Source organism: Ammospiza nelsoni, chromosome 1 (genome assembly GCF_027579445.1).
Source record: "Ammospiza nelsoni isolate bAmmNel1 chromosome 1, bAmmNel1.pri, whole genome shotgun sequence".
NCBI classification, from domain to species: domain Eukaryota; kingdom Metazoa; phylum Chordata; class Aves; order Passeriformes; family Passerellidae; genus Ammospiza; species Ammospiza nelsoni.
The window spans coordinates 120,271,498-120,290,704 of record NC_080633.1 but is presented as its reverse complement, the minus strand read 5'-3'; the positions used below and the strand labels follow the sequence as shown (position 1 = coordinate 120,290,704).

At 35.5% G+C, this 19,207-nt stretch overlaps 1 protein-coding gene across 1 annotated transcript in view; it reads right to left on the bottom strand.

The window, feature by feature from the left end:
- The window catches only part of C1H8orf34 (chromosome 1 C8orf34 homolog), a 149,345-nt gene that overhangs the window by 8,867 nt on the left and 121,271 nt on the right, over positions 1 to 19,207 (bottom strand). The window contains exons 11-13 of the mRNA XM_059476374.1: positions 11,968 to 12,088; positions 6,224 to 6,702; positions 787 to 880 (exon numbers count right to left, since the gene is read on the bottom strand). Coding sequence (XP_059332357.1) covers positions 787 to 880; positions 6,224 to 6,702; positions 11,968 to 12,088 — 694 coding nt within the window. The remainder of the gene's footprint in view (positions 1 to 786; positions 881 to 6,223; positions 6,703 to 11,967; positions 12,089 to 19,207) is intronic.

Below are 19,207 nucleotides of genomic sequence, written 5' to 3'. Positions count from 1 at the left end.
AACTCTTGATGTTTAAACCAGGATTGAGTTTTCTAAACATGTTGATTAAATCATCTGCTCTTTTTCAAGTACATCACCTAAAATATCTTAGGAAGCAGTTTGCATATTCACCCTTGAAGATCACAAAACTACTGCGAATTAAGAGAGATAATGTGAAACAGTAAGATCATTTACAGGTACCTTGTAGGCAGGGAGAATTTGCTACAATTTGAGAATATTGCAATTTATAGCCTGTTACTTGTTCTGCCATTTAGGCTCTGATCCTGCTGACCCTCCATTCCATGATTAGACAAATACTTCGAAGAGTGTATGATATTAAGTATTACTGTAATGATTAAGAACTTCTATTTATACAGATGAATTACAAAGAATGTAAGCAAAATACAGATAATTGAGTGTCAGACCTAAGGAAGGAGGCTCTACTTTTCAGACCTGGAGTTTTTTTACTTTGCTTTTTTTTTGCTGGTAAATACAGATTTATGAAACAGATTATCTTTTTCAAGTTCATGTTATTTTCTGGAACAGCTACTTTAACACATCAGGACAAATTGTTTCACTTAGCTTAAGTAAACTGTTCTGTCATCATTTTGTCATTGTTCAGTGACTACAGGAAAGCTTCTGCAGACCAGTCCTAGAAGGTTCAGCCTTCAGACAAATAAGTTATTGGTATTTGTGAGAAAAGCTCCTGAGAGCAGGCATGACATCTCCACAGTATTTGAAGAAATGGAAAATAGAAGTATAGTTGAGGGGTTTGACATTTTATCTGGTCCTTACACATATACTTACATTTGTCTTGGTCAGCTTCCACTCCTTCACTTTCTGTGTCACTAGGCAATATCCAAGGTTGATGAGCAAGTTGAAGCTGTTGCAAGAATTCATCCTGCCACAAACAGATCTATTTTAGATAAAATGACAGATAATTTTTCTGCACAAATGAAGACTGCAGCAAACACTAGCCTCAATTAACTAGACAGGAGAAAGCCTTTAAAAACAAATAAACAACTTGCTGTGAAATAAAACCAAAATGTAGAGGATGCGCAGGCTCGTTGGAAACTTTTTTAATCTATTCAGCAAAACAAAACAAACCATAAACAAACAAAAAACTAACCCCAAAACAAACAAAACCTCCCCAAAACAAACAAAAACCCACAAAATATAAACCAAAACATAACCAAAACTAAACAAACAAACCAAACAAAGAAACAACAAAAAAAAAAAATCAAACCCAAACACACTAAAATGAAGGGCTTTATTTCACTGCCTCTCCACTATAAATACAGATATGTAAGATACATACATACTCATCTTGGAAATGCAATGACAAGACAAAATTGCAGATATTACATCTGATCCTGAAGTTTTTGCACTGAACAGACATTTTCAATGCAATTTGCTTAAGTGAGGCTTTGATCTGTCAAAATTTTCACTGTTTCTAGTCTAATAAGTACAAGAATCTGACACCTGATTTAGAACCTATGGTTTTGCTGCATAAGGAGAAGGCTTAGGAAGAAAAATGTTATGGAAACTTTTGTTTCTAAGATACCATTAAAACATCAAAATGTAAAAGTTTACATGTTAAATGTAAAAAATCAAAGTATAAATGTTTTACATGGTTAAAAATGCATATGCAGCTGTATATAGCTTTTGAAAATGTTTTAAAATTGGCTACTTTTTAATATAATGTTTACATGTATGCGTATAAGAATATTTTTTCATGCAGACAGACATATATGTATGTGAACAGGTATACAAACAGACATATAAAATACTTTGACACATTCCTTTGAAATATTCATGGGGAGAGATGAGACTGGAATGCACAGTTTTCTTTTCAAAGGCAGTTCAAACATGCAAGTTTAGTCTATAAAGGAAACTTTAACCTTGGCCAGATATCATAAAATCACTGGCCAGATTTATATATGTTCTTGAAAAAAAAAGGGGGGTAATAACCCTGTTTTGTGTTACATCAGCTGAAATGAGAATCTACATATTTAAATTGTATCGCAACATAAATTTTATTCTTAGGCTATCTGATTTAAATACAGAATCCAGGCTTGTTTAAATCAGCTTAGGGAGACTGAAGGCTGCTCAATCAAGATCTAGCTCACTGGGAGTAAATTATTAATTCTGTCAGTAACGTGCTAAAAATTCACAAACACTGCTGCCATGGGCCAGCAGTAAATTCAGGCAGGAGCTTCAGGCCTCACTCATGTATGGCCATTTCCAATGTGCTGTGCTGGAGAAGGTTGCTGCCTACAACACTGAACATGTTTTTGTTCAAGGAACAGGATTCTTGCAGTAGGGATGAGTGACTCTCACACTGATCCACACACTTTTTAATCTTCCAAAAACACAGAGCAAAGTCCTGAGCCAGGCAGGGGAACAGAATGAGAGTATCTGACCAAAAAGAGAGTCCTCATCACAAGTTATGCTCTATACTCCAGTAAATTGAAGTAAAAATTTTGTTAATCAAGGCTATATTCAAATAAGACAAACTTTCCTGCTCTCAACATGACAGACTAATAAGACTAATAAGGATTGCTGAATACCACTTTGAATTATCTGAATAAATGAAATGATTGCAAAATTTCTTCTGTTCAGAAAATGATATGGCAAACAAGGGAGTCCGTGGTATTTTCATCTCAACAGCTATTGACAATTATCACAGAATTGTGTCACTTTAATGGAATCCATCCTAAAGAGATAAGCAGGGTTCAACATTCCTTTGCCAATTTATACAAAACACCAAAGGATTAGGACCATGCATAAAAGTATCTCTGCCAAAAGATTTGGAACCCTGATTTATTACCTTTATAGAGATAATAAAACTATTTCTCTAGGTAGCATTTCTTTGCTATAATTCAATTCAGCCTTCAACAGAGCTGATAATAAAACACACCTGTTAGAACTTAGTAATATTATGTGTGCCAGGAGGCAGAAACTTGTCCACAAAATCTCAGGTCATTATAAGTCTTGAGCATTAAAAAACCCCAAAACATTCTTAACAGCTAATATGTTAAGTACTTGCCAAATTATTTAAGATTTGTGCTGTAACAAGATTGAACCACCCATGCTGCAGCATGAACTTTACTAAAGCTTAAGAACTTTGAATTGTATTTATTAGTAATACTTTTCTATTTAGACTTGTTATGTTACTTTGAAACACATTACAATCTAGGAGGCATACATAAGGCATTGAGAGATATGTTAAAATTCCCAACAAATAAGCAAGTAAATAAATAAGTGTATCAAGCTCCTTAGGGTAAAACATGCTCCTGGCACCCAGTAGTCACATTCTTTTCAACTGACTTATTCTCATCAAATATATATCAACATTCTACTGATTAATTCCATTAACATCACCTAAAAGTAAGGAAGCAGAGTTATTTGCAAAAAATTTTATCATAGTATCTTCCATAGGATTGGCAATATAACCACAGTGTATTTACATCCAGTAGAAATTCCCAGTTGAGACCATAAGGCTAATAAGAATAAAGATAATGTCCCCTCTTTTATTTTACTGGTTGTATACAGGAAGAGGATACAAAATCTGCAATGAAAGTTGCAAAATAAATTACAGTATCAGCCTTGAGTTTTTATGTTTGTGATCTGTAGTAGTACAAAGGCAGGCAGGACTCTTGTTCTCCAACCCCAAACCATCTCTGCCTTTTTAAAATATATCTCCATGGTCAGAGACAAGCTGTGACACAAGAAAGTGAAATCATATGACCACAAATGGGAGGAAATGTCTAACACGGCAAAAAATGTCACAGAGCAGACGTATTTCCTGGGTATGTTCTGTCTAAATCCACTTCTCTAAGTGACCAGGAACTTAAGTGAGCAAAAGACAGCTTGAAAGCTTCTAGTATAACACTTCAAAAATGAGGCTGGGAGTGGCAGATTGGCCACATCTCCATCAGCTTCTTTCTGATATCCATGGGCCTTCCCAACCTGGTCTTCAGCGTGAACGCTTCGTACCATCAGCTTTCCCTTTAGAAGCAGAGCTAGTCCCAAGCTGAGTTTCCATTATGTCAAAGGTCACTTGTGAATGTCAGAAAGGATAAATAGGGTCTGAGCTGGGTCACTAGCAGCCAAAGTACTATTGTACCCAGTGAGCAAAGAGAAAGAAAAGAATTTGTCACTTCTAGAAGGGATTTTAACAGAGGATAAGATCCTGCATAGAAATGCTGAGGTTTAACATCAGCTTTACAGTGGGTTGCTGGCTGAATCTGGACATGCTATTCTAACTGGAAAATAGCATAATAATATTGCTCACTTCCTAAAATTCTTGAGACAAATATATACATATATTAAAGGCATAACAGGACACTTACTGTGAGAGCCATCAGCAAACAGAAGTAACAAGACACAGCAAATTAAATGGAACTCTTGCTTATTATTACCATAGCTACAGAAAGGCTCAGGAAGAAAGCATTTTTAATTGTCTGCCTTTTTACAGGAAATATCAAAAGTGGTGGGCAGACTGGATATCTCTCACACATTACATACACATAGTTTCATGAGCATATACAATCATTTTACTTGGCATCACATGACTGTGTATCACTTAAGAACAAGACTGCCTAAAAAAGAAGAAAAAGAGGGGTCAAGAATTTAGTTGGGAGACAATAAAACCCTTCATTTCTTCTGAACATATTTTAGTTAAAAATTAATTTCAATTCTCATTTTCTGGTATGAGAGGAAATTCTAACACACAAACACATCCCATACTTCAAAAGAGAACACTAAGTGATTTTTTTTGGTAAAAAAAAATTGTTAAAATTGTCTTTCTTTTTTTTTAAATGGGAAACGTGGCTTGAAAATATATCAACTGGCAGTGAAGACACTTTCAGGAGAACTGTAGTCACCTTCAGTCCTCATGTCTTTAATCTGGATATTTAATTCTAAGTGAAGAAACAGCTCAAGTGATGGGATTAGTGCACTGTCATTCAAACACCAAAATAATGAGTATTTATTTCACCACCAAATTGAAGTAAGATTTCTTCCCCAAATTTTAGAATAGTCTGTGCCTCATTTCCTTTCCTTCACAACAAATAAAGGATGTCATATAATTAATTGAAGAGTTATACTAAGTATTTAATCTCTAATTTTTCTAAAAGCAACCCTAAGCAACACTATCATAAACAACATTTGAAATTTCCTTTAGAAGTCATGAGACTGATAACACATTGTATCAAGTGTCACACCCAACAGATTGTTAAAACAGATGATACTCCTCAGAAACAATCTAAAGGTATGATATTATTTTCAGTCTTGGCAAAAAGGTCTCCAGGTTTTGACAAATGGATTACAAAGAGATTGGTAATAATGGTGGGAACCAACATATTCCACCACTAAAAAATCAGCAGTCTAGACACATAGTTCCTTCTCAAGTCAGTATAGAAGGACTGGCATATCCTGAGAAAAGACTCACCTTTGTAAGGCATGTATAGAGATAGACAGCAGGGGTTTTCTTTCACAGGTGCTTTTATTTCCACTGCCCACACACTGAAATTATCTTTAAGGCAGCTAAAGTTAGCAGAGGAGAATCCTACTCAGAATTTACAAGGTACTTTAACTTTTTCTTTTGTTTTGTTTTAAACAAAGACTAGTCCTATAAAGCCAATAATATGTGACAGGAATTTTTTATGCTGCAAATTAGCCTAGATACCATGCATATAGTATTAGACAGTATTAGACAGTGATTCAACAATGTTGGACATTTTCTCTTGCATTCAGTTTGGTGCTTGGGAAAAACCTGTCCTTTCAGTGATGCCTATCTAATCATTCCAATTGCCCAAAAACATGAAATAAAAAGTAGATCGAGAAAATATCATGCACTGCCAGTGCAGCAGGAAAAAAAATATCATGGATCATAAAGATTAGATAAAGTTTTTTTTTTTATATTCCAGAGATATGCACCTGTTAGAAACTGTAATGCTAATAAAACTGCTATGCATTGTACAGGCAAAGCCCTACCGAGCTCATGGTAAATTTGGGGCACACAAGTGTTTCAGTATGATTTCTGTAATAATACTGACATTCTCTAATGAGTACCTCTCAAAGCTGAGCAGTATTTCCTTGCTAATTTTCTGATCATTCTATTTCAAGTTCTTTTCAGCACAGTAAGTTACATTAGGTATACTGATGTTACTTGAACATAAAATGCAATCAAGTCTTGGCATTATTAAACATAGCAAAAACATTAAATTGAAAATCTTACTTCTGATAAACTGTTTCTCTGAGTAGTGACAGTTCCAACAACATCTCCACTCACTTGCACAGAAAGCCCTGAAGCAGCACTGAGGGTCCTCCCCATTTGGCTCTTGGATGACAAAGATCTGCTTCTTTGAATGCTAATAATGCCTTCCCTATTTCCTTGGTTGCTAGGGGTAAGAGGCCGTGACAATAAGCTATTTGGGGTCATAGGTCTGCTCCCTGGAGCTGCTGGCCTCTTGGTTTGTGCACTGCTGTTTGTGACACTGGAGACCTGTGTTCTGCTGTTGGTGGGCAGCGGCGGCGATTTGCTTCCTTGGAGCTGAACGTTCTTCCCTGTTGGAGCTGGCACCTGAGGCCTTGGGGCTGGGCCCTGTGCAGCTTGAAGAGTGCCTTGGTGGTCAGAGGTAACTACACTGGGATGCTGGACACCAGGGCTTCTTGAGAGCCTTGCTTCTTCCCACAGTGCGAGGTCCTTCTCAATGTCTGTGCACACACACATGAACAAATGGAAAAGAAAGAAACTCACTGTCTGTTTCTCTCTGGTTTAAAACCCTCATTGATTTTCTCCAATGTCAGTGAAAACCTAAACCTGTGCAGGGAAAATCTATTCATGCTTAAAATAAAAGCATCAGAATTAACAGTGCAAATGTTTGGCAAGCATTTGCCTGAAGTTTATTTGCATTTGATTCACTGCAAACATAGCTACCCTGCAGCAATGAAATATTACCTCTTCATTGAATATCAACACAACCTATAAAAATTCCTCTTGTGTCATCAAAATTATGTCTCTGTGGCTTTTGCACAGTTACTGCAAAATCAAGATTAGTATCAAACCAAGATAGAGCAGTGATGTAAACCTGCCATCCTCAACTGCAATCCAAAACTGGCTCAAGGCAAGAGTTTTGCTTCTAGCCCTCCTGTCTACTGCCCAACCAAAACTCTGAGGGAAGTAACAATTGAACTCTGGCATGTCTGGATTTGTGATCCTGTCTGAACCTGAATCTCGTGCTCTGGCCTGCCATCAGTGCCACAGCAGGTGATGGGGTCATGATGTCCAGAGCCCAAGGAGAAAAGGTGACAGCCATTGGGTGGTCCAACCCCTGCCTTGCACACAGCCATAAGAAATAAGATCTCTTTTTAAACCACAACAGGTTAAGGACAGTGAATGAAAATTGTTTCCTGAAATAATTTCAATAACATTAATGCTTCTAATGAATTAAATCAGAATACAGCCATCAAAGTCAGGCGAGGGTAGCTGGAATTTAGGTTGGCATTGATAAGATATTGAAAGTCTTTGCAAGTACAAATGTAGAGCTTAAGAAACAGTTTAATCAAGTTTATTTTATCTTACACTACTGTTATGAATTTTCACTTTCACTGGTATGTACTTGATTTTCATAGAGACAGCTGATTATCTTTAAAACAGGAATGCCATTTCCCATTAACAAGTCCCAGTCTCAGAAGCTGTAAAGTAGCAAGGCTCTACCGATTTAAACACCCATTAAGTCAACTTGTCAAAAATAAGCATTTCATTTTTTTTATTTTACAACAATTATTTCAGGTCCTAAATGTCCTAAAAGAAACAGATTCTAAACTGCATATTGGAAAATGAGATTTTTTCCACTTGTATTTACCAATAGGTATAAAAGGAATGTTGTATGTTAAATAATTAAAGATGTGCTTCCTTTAACATCAACATATTTTATAAGATCTCGGAAACAGGAAATAAGCCATGCCAATTTCATGTTAGTAGTCTACTACAACCTTCACACAATTCAAATGCTATTACTAGAAAAACTACTAAAATTGAAATAGTTGTGAAAGCGTCAGATAAAAGTGTCTCTCAAGTTTTTAAAGATTAAATATTTTACTGTTAGCAAATTTCAAAATATAGTCAATATTTCTAGCACACAGTTAAGAACATTTATAATTGACCCCTTAAAATTAATTCTTTCTATTTTGAAATTATTACATCTTGAACTACTCTTTGATTATGCTTTCACTTTGTAACTTCACAGAATCAGAGAATGGTTTGGGCTGGAAGAAACCTTAAAGATCACCTGGTTCCAAACCCATTGGTTATAGGCAGGAATGCCTCCTAATAAATCATGTTGCTCAGAACTCCATCCCACCTGGCCTTGAGCACTGCTGGGTACAAGACAACCACAGCTTCTCTGGGCAACCTGTTCCAGTGCCTCACTACCCACACAATCAAGAATTTCTTCTCAACATTTAATCTAAATCTCTCCTCTTTTAGTTTAAAGCCTTTATTCCTTGTCCTATCACTACATACCCATATAAAAAGTGCCTCTGCAGCTCTTTTACAGGCCCCTTTAGGTAGCAGAAGGCCACAATTAGCTCTCCCTGTAGCCTTCACTTCTCCAGGCCAAACAACAGCATCTCTCAGGCTGTGAGAGATGCTCCAGCCCCCTGAGCATCTTCACGGCCTCCTCTGGACTTGCTCAAACAGGTCCACATCCTTTTTACCTTGGGGGCCCCAGAGCTGAATGCAGCACTCGGGTGGGGTCTCACAACTGTGGAGTAGTGAATCCCAGAATCTTCTTAATTGCAAGGGAACCACAAGGATTATCAAGTCAAACTCTCCCATCTGGCCCACGTGAGGATCAAACCTTGACGGTGACCTCCATGTTACTAGCACCAGGATGTGACCAACTGAGCTGATCTTAGAGGGGGAAGAAGCAGCTCCCTTAACCTCCTCCCTGCTTGTCTTCTGGTGCAGAATGTGTAAGATGCCTGGCAGAAAATCAGGGGCCAATAAACGATACTGTGGACTACTGATTTAAACCAAATGAAGAATATGGTCTTGCAAAGAACCAGCCTAGTCTATTTCTTTGCAAAATTACAGACGTCCTGTAGAGTGAATTCAGTATGCTAAAAAATAGTATGAACATTGAATGATTTAATAGAGTTAAATAAATATTATATGCTGGCTCATGTTTCCTTAATTTCATATAGCAATCAAGCCTGCAGATAAACCAATTATAATAATTTCTCTACACATAATTAACATGTTTCCATAGCATAATTACTCAGTTTTATTTACACATGTTCTGTTTGATTTTGCTTTAATATAAGCTTTTCAGCCAGAAAGAAAAAAAAAAGTCATACATTCCCAGCTTTGCAGTATTATCTGATCCATATTAACTAACACAATAGAATTATGACTTAGGATTTTCAAAAATCCTTGTTATGGTCATTTAAAGGAAAATAAAATGCAACAGAGCCACACAAAAGCATCTTGCTTTCAAATAAAAAAATATCCAGAATAAGGATATGATTCATACGCACTTATAAACTGTTTATTTTTTTAACAGTTCTTCTTGTGATAAAATATTTTCCAGAAGTATACGAAGACCACAAAATCAGTGCAACACACCAAATTGGCAAGATGCTGGAATAAACTACCAAGAAAATAATAATCTCCATTTGCTTGTGATATAAAGCAGCCATAATAACTTGAGAGCCTGGATTTTAGACAAAAAAAGATATGAGCCATATGTAGAGAAGGAAAACTACGCCAGTATCTGATTTTGTAAAACTGCTGCTTTCAAATGTCAAGGTACTGAGGCAGTTGCTGGCAATTGGTGCTAGCTCCTAATTTAGGCACAGACACCAAATTATGCCTTATGTTAGGAGTGATTTTTATCCAGCACATTGTCCATAAGGGAAGGCCAGGCCCCCTAAGAAGGTGCATGTGAGACAGGGGGCCATATTTCATCATTACACAGGTAATCCAAGTCATAGCTCAGGCATCTAAATTACTGCCTAGATAGGCAGCCATTTGGTGGAATTAATAGGTTCCATTGCACTTGCTAAGAGAACTGAAACAAGAGACTTGCTGATATTACAGACACTTGAACTTTTGCAAATGTATAAGATAAATGAGGCTAAGCAAAACCACAGCATTATTATCTGAGGTACTCTGAACTGATTACTCACAGAAATTACGTTTTTCTTGTCTTTGAGGGGAGTAATTGTCTCAAGCACCATCGGTGTTATAATAGGGCATGAATTATTTGGAATACAATAGTCCAATGTTTAATAATTGGGCTGTTTTAATGTGAAGTTCTCAGTCAGACAAAAATTACTGAATAGTAGAACGGCTGAACCTCATGTAACAACAGCTCTACTGAAATATCAGGCCAAAAGTCAAATGACAGGAACAGCACTGATGTGAGAGAGAAAATCTTGTGGGTCACACAACTGCAGAAGGAATCTCCGAGATTAAGTAAAGGTACCTAGTTACTTTACAGTCAATTAAGTATTTAAAATTGCATATTATATTGAATATTGTAGTTACTACTGTCAGCTTTGCCAAGGGACTGCATTTTCCACAGCATAATACATGCAAGAACGGCTTGTATGACCATGGAAGTGAGACCAGTTAGGACATAAATCAAAGTAGGGAGATCTTCACCAAACTCCTCCTGAGTGACAACATAAGGGAAAACAAGTGGTACCTTGTAGCAGGGCCCTTGGGGTACACAGGTCCCTGCTATGCTACAGAAACTGTTTTTGCTGCTCTCCTGATTCCCACTAGATGTTCCTGGGAGAGTTTAGAGTTTAGAGAGAGGGCTCATATATTTTTAAATTTAGTTTGGCAGTGGCTGCAGCTCTCATAGCTGTTAGCTTTATGAACCTATAAAAAAAATGAATTACAGCATCTCTACTGTCTGACACAAAACCCACCTAAAAAGGCTTCATTTGCATATATTGTAATTTGCAGTTCGTGCTCCATTATGAGCAAAACCTGTTCCTAAAAAGCTTCCCTCAACTGTGCTTACAGCTTTGTCATCTGCCTTGACCTCAGCTGCAACACTCCCTTTCTAAAGAGGATACAGCTTTCTCACCATTGTTATTGGCAAGATAAATATCCAAAGTATTTTAAAATATCACACCAAAAGCGTTCTCTGCCTCATTCTCTAAATAACTTAGAAGAATGATCAAATAAATTTCATTTCTACCTTCATTTTACATATACATTTTTTACGTCCCAGTGAAGAATTACTTTTCATAGAATTAGCCTATGAAGCTTTCACCATATGACAAATAGCATGCATAATGTAGGACTACCACAAATAGGTCTATGTCATACCTTTTAATAAAAGCTGAAGATAAAAAACCTTGCTTACAAAGAAGAACAAACTGCAAGCTAAATTTTAGAATATTCCTCATTAATTTTTACAAATCTCTGAAACATCTCTTTACCAATAACCCCACACTTTTTTTTCTTACTTTTCAGAAATGGTTACCCCATCAAAGACATTGCAGATGTTCCAAGACACACAAACTAACAGATTTCACTCAGCCAGAATTGTCATGAACAAGGCGAGTTTTTCCTGCAAAGTAATCTGTTCTCCAGTTAAAGATCCACTGCAGCCTGCTTTTAAAGACTATTTAACAGTAAGTAAAACATCAGTACCTCCTTATTGCATAACTCTGGGTGAAACATGAAAACAAAAAAAAGGTGCATAATTATGCTTTTAGACCACAGTATATTTAACATGGTTTAATTACTGTTTAAGCAGTGTACTTACTGTGATTACAGTGAAGTTCATTACATCTACAAATAAAACACTAACTGTGTTTCCTTCAATTAAAAAATAAAGTTTTCATATGTTTTCATCAGCATGTGAGTTAGATAATTTTTTCCTTCATCTGAAATATTGGCAGAGCAAGCTGGGTGAGTACTTCAAGCATTTTATGGTTCCTTGATCCCATACATACCAGCTAGGTGTTTTTCCATGGTCTGAAGTTCTTTTGCTGCTAAGGAGTCCTTTAGGAGTTTCTGCCTTGGGGAACCTCCAGGTCTAACACTCACAGCATCCAAGGTCCAAACTGTCTGAGACTTACACAGATAAAAAGAAAATGGAATGCTTTTAATCCAGTTTCATATTTATAAAACAAACAATGAAAAGAGTGATGTCCCCATATTGGATCAGGAATCTGGAGCTTATTATGTAGAATATACAGAATTTATGCAAAATACTACAAAATATCATTTCTTAACGTACATAAAATAAATAGCAAGAATTAGTTAAAAGAAGCAGTTCTGAAATAACTCAGATATACACCTTCACATAAGCTCTTGCTCTATGCTGAGACATCATAACAGGACAAATTCCTCAATGATTTACATTCTCTGCAGTCCCAATTATTTGGCAAGCATTTTTTTAAATTACCATAACATTTGGCTCAGCATCTCTGCAAAGCTGCACTTCTGGGAATATCCTAGAATTTCCTAATCAAAATTTCCAGTACTATTTTATCACTGCAAGAAGTATTCCTTTCAGAAAAAGCTAAATCATCAGGGTTTGAATTACCAGTTACCATACCAGTTTGAAAGTGTTGTCAGCAAACAGACCATTGCCCCCCAGTCTCTTCTTTATTGAACACTGTGGTATTCAAAGTTATTTGCTTTTCCTGGAATCCACTAAATATAGCTTTAGGAAATTTTTGTAAGACATACTATGAGGTAAACTTGATAGATATGTATGGGAAATGCACAGTAAAACATATGACCAATTTGTGCAAGACTTGCTCATGAAAAAAACCCCAAATTAAAACAACAAACAATAACATCAATTAAATAATTCTTGACTGAATCTGAAATATCTGAAATAAATTTTATATTATAACCTCACAAAAGCATTTCATCTGTAGTCTAGAAAGTTTTGTTCATTTCCTAAAGAAACAAGGCTTATGCAATGGTCATATTTTCATTCACCTCTTACTAATTTTTAAATCTTTCATTAAATGCTGAGCAAATTTAGAAAGGCCACTGTTTCAAAGACATTAAGCTGAAGTAATTTCAGGAGAAGAATGATTGATCAGAGGAGGGAGACCCAAACTGGTGGCCCCATTCACAGAGGGCGCAGGGGACTCCACAGTCCACAATGCTGGAGCTGCATCACAGCTGACCCGGGGCTGCTGTGGATCACTGCCCTGAGTGATGGCACTTCCCTGGCCAGACTCTTATCCCACAGGGAAAGGTGCAGCCCAGTTCAAAGGATGAGCAAAAAAATATAGGTTTGGTATCATCTCTATTCACAAAAAAAAATAAAATAAAAAAAAAAAAATAGAAGTGCTTTAAACAGTGTAGCTGCCTTCCCTTTTAGAAAAGTAGGCATAATTCTACAGAAGTAAAATGTTAATATGGGATATATTTTACATCATTCTTAATCCATTCAAAATAAACTCTGCTTTGAATGCAAGTGATCATTGTGAACCATGCATCTTAAAAAAAAAGATAACACAGATTTATATTTTTAAAACAATAGCTATACTGTAATGCTGTTTATACGTATGCAAAAAAGCCCAGCCACATTTACCAGCATACAAAACAGTTTGAAGCTGCAGATAACTGTTCTTATTAATTAATAGAATTTTCAGAACAGTAACAACATTTATTTTTATTTTCCAAATTTTTTTAATGCTTATTCTTCCCTGGTTGAAGTTACTTCTATTTTATCCCATGCAAACACAGAGGAATAGCTGAATAAAACAGTAAATTACCCAGAAGTAAAGGCACCTTCAAATATTTTTATTTCAGACATATCACTAGACCTGATTCGCTTGTTCCCCTAAGAGGTTTTGAGCATTTTTGACTTGGGTCCTCACTGTGAATTCTCCATCCAAATAGCAAATGGGATTGTTTAGCTCACTACAGAAAATTAATCTCTATTAAATTACATTACTAAATAATTATTGCAAACAGATATTAATTATCCAATATCTATCTCTAAATGGAAGAAGATATTATTTTGTGATCAGTTCCTCCAAAATAAATGAAATTAAATAAGATATGGGAAGGGGGAAAAGGTATGTAAGAAAACTCCAATTTTTCATTTTTCAACACATTTTTAGATATTCTTTTTCCCCAGATTTTTATGGTGGAAAAAGGACATTTTTATTTGCATTTTATAGGGTATATTTTCATATCTGGGAAAAAGCATATGGAAAAAAAACAACCCAGGGTTATAAGGATTAATCCATTTTTGAAGATACAATTTCATTCATAAATACAACTTTGATGAAATATGGAACAAAAAATAGCCAGTGGTCTGTGGCAATACTTGACAGCCAAACTGCTCTTCTAATATTCTTACATTGGACTATTCAAGCTTCTTATAGCAAATTATTATCAGCTTTCAGTAACTCCTTGACCTCCTTAAAACATATTTCCAAAGGTTAGCCTGATGAGATGATTTCATGTCCTTTCCATGTCCTGGAAATGCTCATGGAAATGGAGTTATCTTTCTCTTCTACAAACCTCTGCTGGTTTTGGGTAGATTTTGCTTTTACTGTACTTCTCTTTATGCACAGTAGTCATGTAAGACTCATACAAAACAAAGGTCACTGAGTACAGGAAGCTCTCTGCTGTTACATATTCAAACTCTCTTTCAGATACACAGTTCCAACACCCTGTTAAACCAGGACAACTTTGGATGAATCTTCCCCCAAATTTTGTAACTCTTCCTCTGCATCTTCTATTTTATGTTATATCGTATGCTTTCGACATTTTTTTCAGGCAATACCTTCACAAAAGATCAGAACAGTATTGCTATAATTTCTATGGAAGATGAGATATTTATTATTAGCAATTTCATTTCATAACAAATTATATGCTTGTAAGAATAGTAACTTCCAATTAAATGCTTACCTAAAAGAGAATTAAAATGATCTGGGAAAAAAAGGATATAAGAATTCATTAAAACTGTACTGTAAGCATTTTTGTTCTTTCTGTGAAGCTAAATATTCCATGGCTACAATCAACAACATTTTTGGACGCAGGCCCAGGTCATTTTTGTATACATTTCTAAATAACACTTAGCATAAAAAATATTTTTTAACATTTTGAGACTATGAGTTCATCTAGGTGCATAATGCATAAACACATACAGAGGTTCTCAGTGTCTCCAGCAAACAATTTATGCAACAGATCTTCTATTCCTAAAAGATAAACACAAGCTGAAAGTAGGGGATGTTATCAAGAAGGCTTTGGAAGCAGGTCAATTCAAATGCAAGGATAAATGAATTTGTACAGCTCTAGCAGAATTCCCTGATGTGCCTTCTCTCCAGTGGATACATAGCAGCACTTTAAATATGTCACTTAGGAAAGAGATTCAGGCTTGCAAACCATTTGTTTAAACATTCTTACTGCACTTCACCAAAACTTATCCCTTGTCTGCTGGCCAGTAACTGCAGAGATGAAACACTAATGTCAGTTAACTTAGACTTTAGTGATAATCACAGCAGACTGAATGTAGTTGAAAAATACAGCATGTATGTATGAAGTATGTGCATAGAATCCTTCCAATTATTTCAGCATCTTCCAAACTACCATTGCCCTTGCTCATTCATTACACTTTATAAATATTAGCACAAAATTTATAAATGGCCTATTTGCATTAACAGGATTAATGAGATCTAAGGATGGGGATGTTACTGAAAGACATTCTTGTCTTTCTAAATTGCAGAAATGACTCTGTGTCCTGTTCATCACCTTCAGACTTTGAAGGTGAGGCAGTGAGCTCTGCACCAGAAATATGTTCCAACAAAGTACTTGGAATACATTTGTCAGCTTTGAAGGTCAACTCTGTGTCAATTTCTTAAGTGACTTTCTTCATGTATCATCATAATTTCTTCACATACAATGCATTCATTATTGCTTTTTTCTTCCTTATATCCCTTGGCCAAAATAATGCTAACACATAAAAAATTACACACAATAAGGTCAGGAATAATCCGTCTCATCACTGATTCCCCAAACTTCTGGAAAATACCATAACTTAGCAGGAATACCACAGTGGAACCGGAAAAAAAATTAAGGAGGTCATGAATAAGAGCAAGAAAGTTTTTTCAAGCTCACTCTCTGTGCTTCAGTCTGCAGCACAATGCGACACAGCATGAATCAGTACAGCTTTTGTCCCTCAAAAAAAGCCAGTGCAGATGTGAATATTTTGATCCTACTGTTAAGCTGAATTGACCTGGGCTATGCAATACCCAGTGACACCTGGTGAGTTCTACAGAGATACAGATTTTCAGAATAGCTAGGACCAAGATTTAGGACTCCAGCTTACCACCTGAAAATCAAGTACTTGTTAGAAAATAAATTATTCTTCCTTAATGGCCAGAAAAAAAGTGTTAATAAACTATTCAGCATGTATTTCTGTGCCATTTTGGTCTGTTTCAGAGTAAAAACAAAGTATTCCTGTGCATGCCCAGTAGACGTGTGTGACCATGGTCACAAGGGTTTTCAGGGTGAGAGAGAGATGAGAATGTTGACCTCATGATCAGAAGGCTTGATTTATTATTTTATGATATATATATTACATTATAACTATACTAAAAGGAATAGAAGGAAAGTTCTCAGAAGACTAGCTAAGCTAAGAATAGAAAAGAATGAATAACAAAGGGCAGCTGGCTCAGACCGAGAGCAAGACCCAGCTCTGCCGTGAGTGGTCAGTAAATCCAAACATCCACAGGAGACCAATCACGGATCCACCTGTTGCATTCCACAGCAGCAGATAACCATTGTTTACACTTTGTTTCTCAAACTTCTCAGCTTCAGCAGGAAAAATCCTAACGAAAGGATTTTAATGAAAAGATGTCTGCGACAGATGTGGAAGACTACCTAAACTGAACGATAACTATGAAATGAGTAAAACGTAAAACCAAATTAGTTAGCAAGCTTGTAAGTATATGAAAAGTGGTTTTATAGTACTTTAGATTCTACTTGGTTTTGCTAATCAAATAGACATTTTATTGATAGCTTCAGGAGATAAGTTTAAGGAATACACCTGGGCTTAGCTTTCTACGATAATACAGCCTTTCTTTGCAGAATAACTTAAATATCTTAAATAGACATTCGACAGAGATCCCTCTAAATTAAAACAAAACAAAACAAACAAAAATACCCCCATAACCCAAAACCTCTTTATTGAACCATTTGTTTACAAGTGTCCCTCCCACTCTGGCCAAGCAAGTGACAAGTACAGATGTTCTGCAGCAGAATTAAATATTTCTGGACAGTCTATCTGAAATAAATTTTACATTATTACCTCACCAAAATATTTCATCTGTAGTCTAGGAAGTATTAAAAAATATTATTTTGTACAATATTTTGTTTAAGGATTCTTCATTCAACATGCACTTTCTATAAAGAGGTCATCCAATATTTGATGTTTCAGCTTCCATAATCTGTTCAAGGACATAAGGTGAGCAAACCATCTGATACTGTAAAAATACAAGGCTTCTCAGAGCTCTGTTACAATATCAGCTGCCACCTCTAATCCCCTCTTCCACAGTAGGGCCTGTTCTACTTGAAATGCCGTGTAATTGAAATTACAAGCTTTTGGCTTCCCGTGGCAGTCAGCCAGCAGCACATTTTACACTAAACCTTACACTAAAAAAATGGTACTTTGAGTTAACTTACACACAGTTTTTCTGTTTACAGGAAAGCAGGAAGGAGGAAATATCTGGTCAACTGAGAATCACATTTGTTTCAGTTTTTGAAATGCAACCATAATAATTTTTTTCTAAATTTCAGTTCTATTTACTGTTATTTGGATTAATATTTCTGAATTGGTCATGTCCAAGAACACAAAATTTTAGACAGGTAAACAAAGCATTCATTGATTTCCTTTTCTTATACAGATTTTCCTAAAGTTCAGAATATTTTTTCAATTTTGAATTGTAGTCTATAGGATGAAATATTTTCTAACAAGAATATTTTCACCCAAGATTTTTTTTTTTTTCTGTATATAAAAAATCTATGTCTAGTTTATGGACTATGTTTGCCATAAGGGAGGTCTCAACCAAATTTTGTCCAAGGTATGCAATTCAAACTCCTTTCCTAACTACTTGCAGGAATAATCACTTATTTCCCAAGAACCTTGATATTATGCTTTTCTAACCATCTTATATTGTTAAATTACCTAACAATGGTTAAACATACACATTTGTGTAGGGATTTTTTTACTACCTGTAGAAGAGTTGAAGTCATCTAATATTAACTTATTATATTTATAGAACATTTAAATTTTGAAGTTAAAATCTGAAATTTCACCACTAAGCTCCTGAATTTCTATATAATTACAAAATTCAGCTTGGATTTGAAAACTTTTGTATCGGAACGCACCAATTTGAACATAAATATGTTCATAAATTTCTAATTTGAACATAAATATGCACATAAATATGATCTAAATATGATCATATGTGATCATATATATGTGTGCATATAATATGATTATAATTCCTACTACCACAAAGTTGCACTGCTGTTGTTCCTGATGTGGCAGAGCTATCTTGAAAGAGCTATTTGAATGAATAAACTGCTAAATGCCAAACAGTGACCCCAACCCAGTAAATAGTTTATAGATTTAATTAAATGCAGAAGTTTGGATGATTTCTGTTGATTATACTCAAACAAGTAATTCAGTTACTTCATATTATTGTTCTAGGGGAAAAATGGGAAAAGCTATGAAAATTTCTAACCAAAAGAACTGAAATCATGCAACATTGTAATATTATTGTATACAACATATATTGACAGCAAGAACAAAGGCTTAGTTTTTACTTGTGCATGAAGCTTAAAGTTTTTACAAACTGAATTAAAGAATTTATGCATTCATCACAGAAAACCCATGTCTGTATTTCTTCTATGAAAGCAAATAATATGTTTCAAAGCAGTAGGGAATACAGGAAAAAAAACCAAAACACTTCTATAAAACACTTTATTACAGTATTTTTTGCACAGTAATAAAGAGCAAAATCCAAAGGCACATTCATGCAGAAATGCTTTTTGCAGTTGGACAACTTTTTCTTCCAGTTTCTGCTGCATTTGGATTGCTTTGCCTTACATGGATAATTTACAAAGAAAAATATACCTTTTTATGTGCATGTGCAAGGCACGATTGACATAAAAACACCCAAAAAATAAGCACAAGTCCTGTTAGGTCCA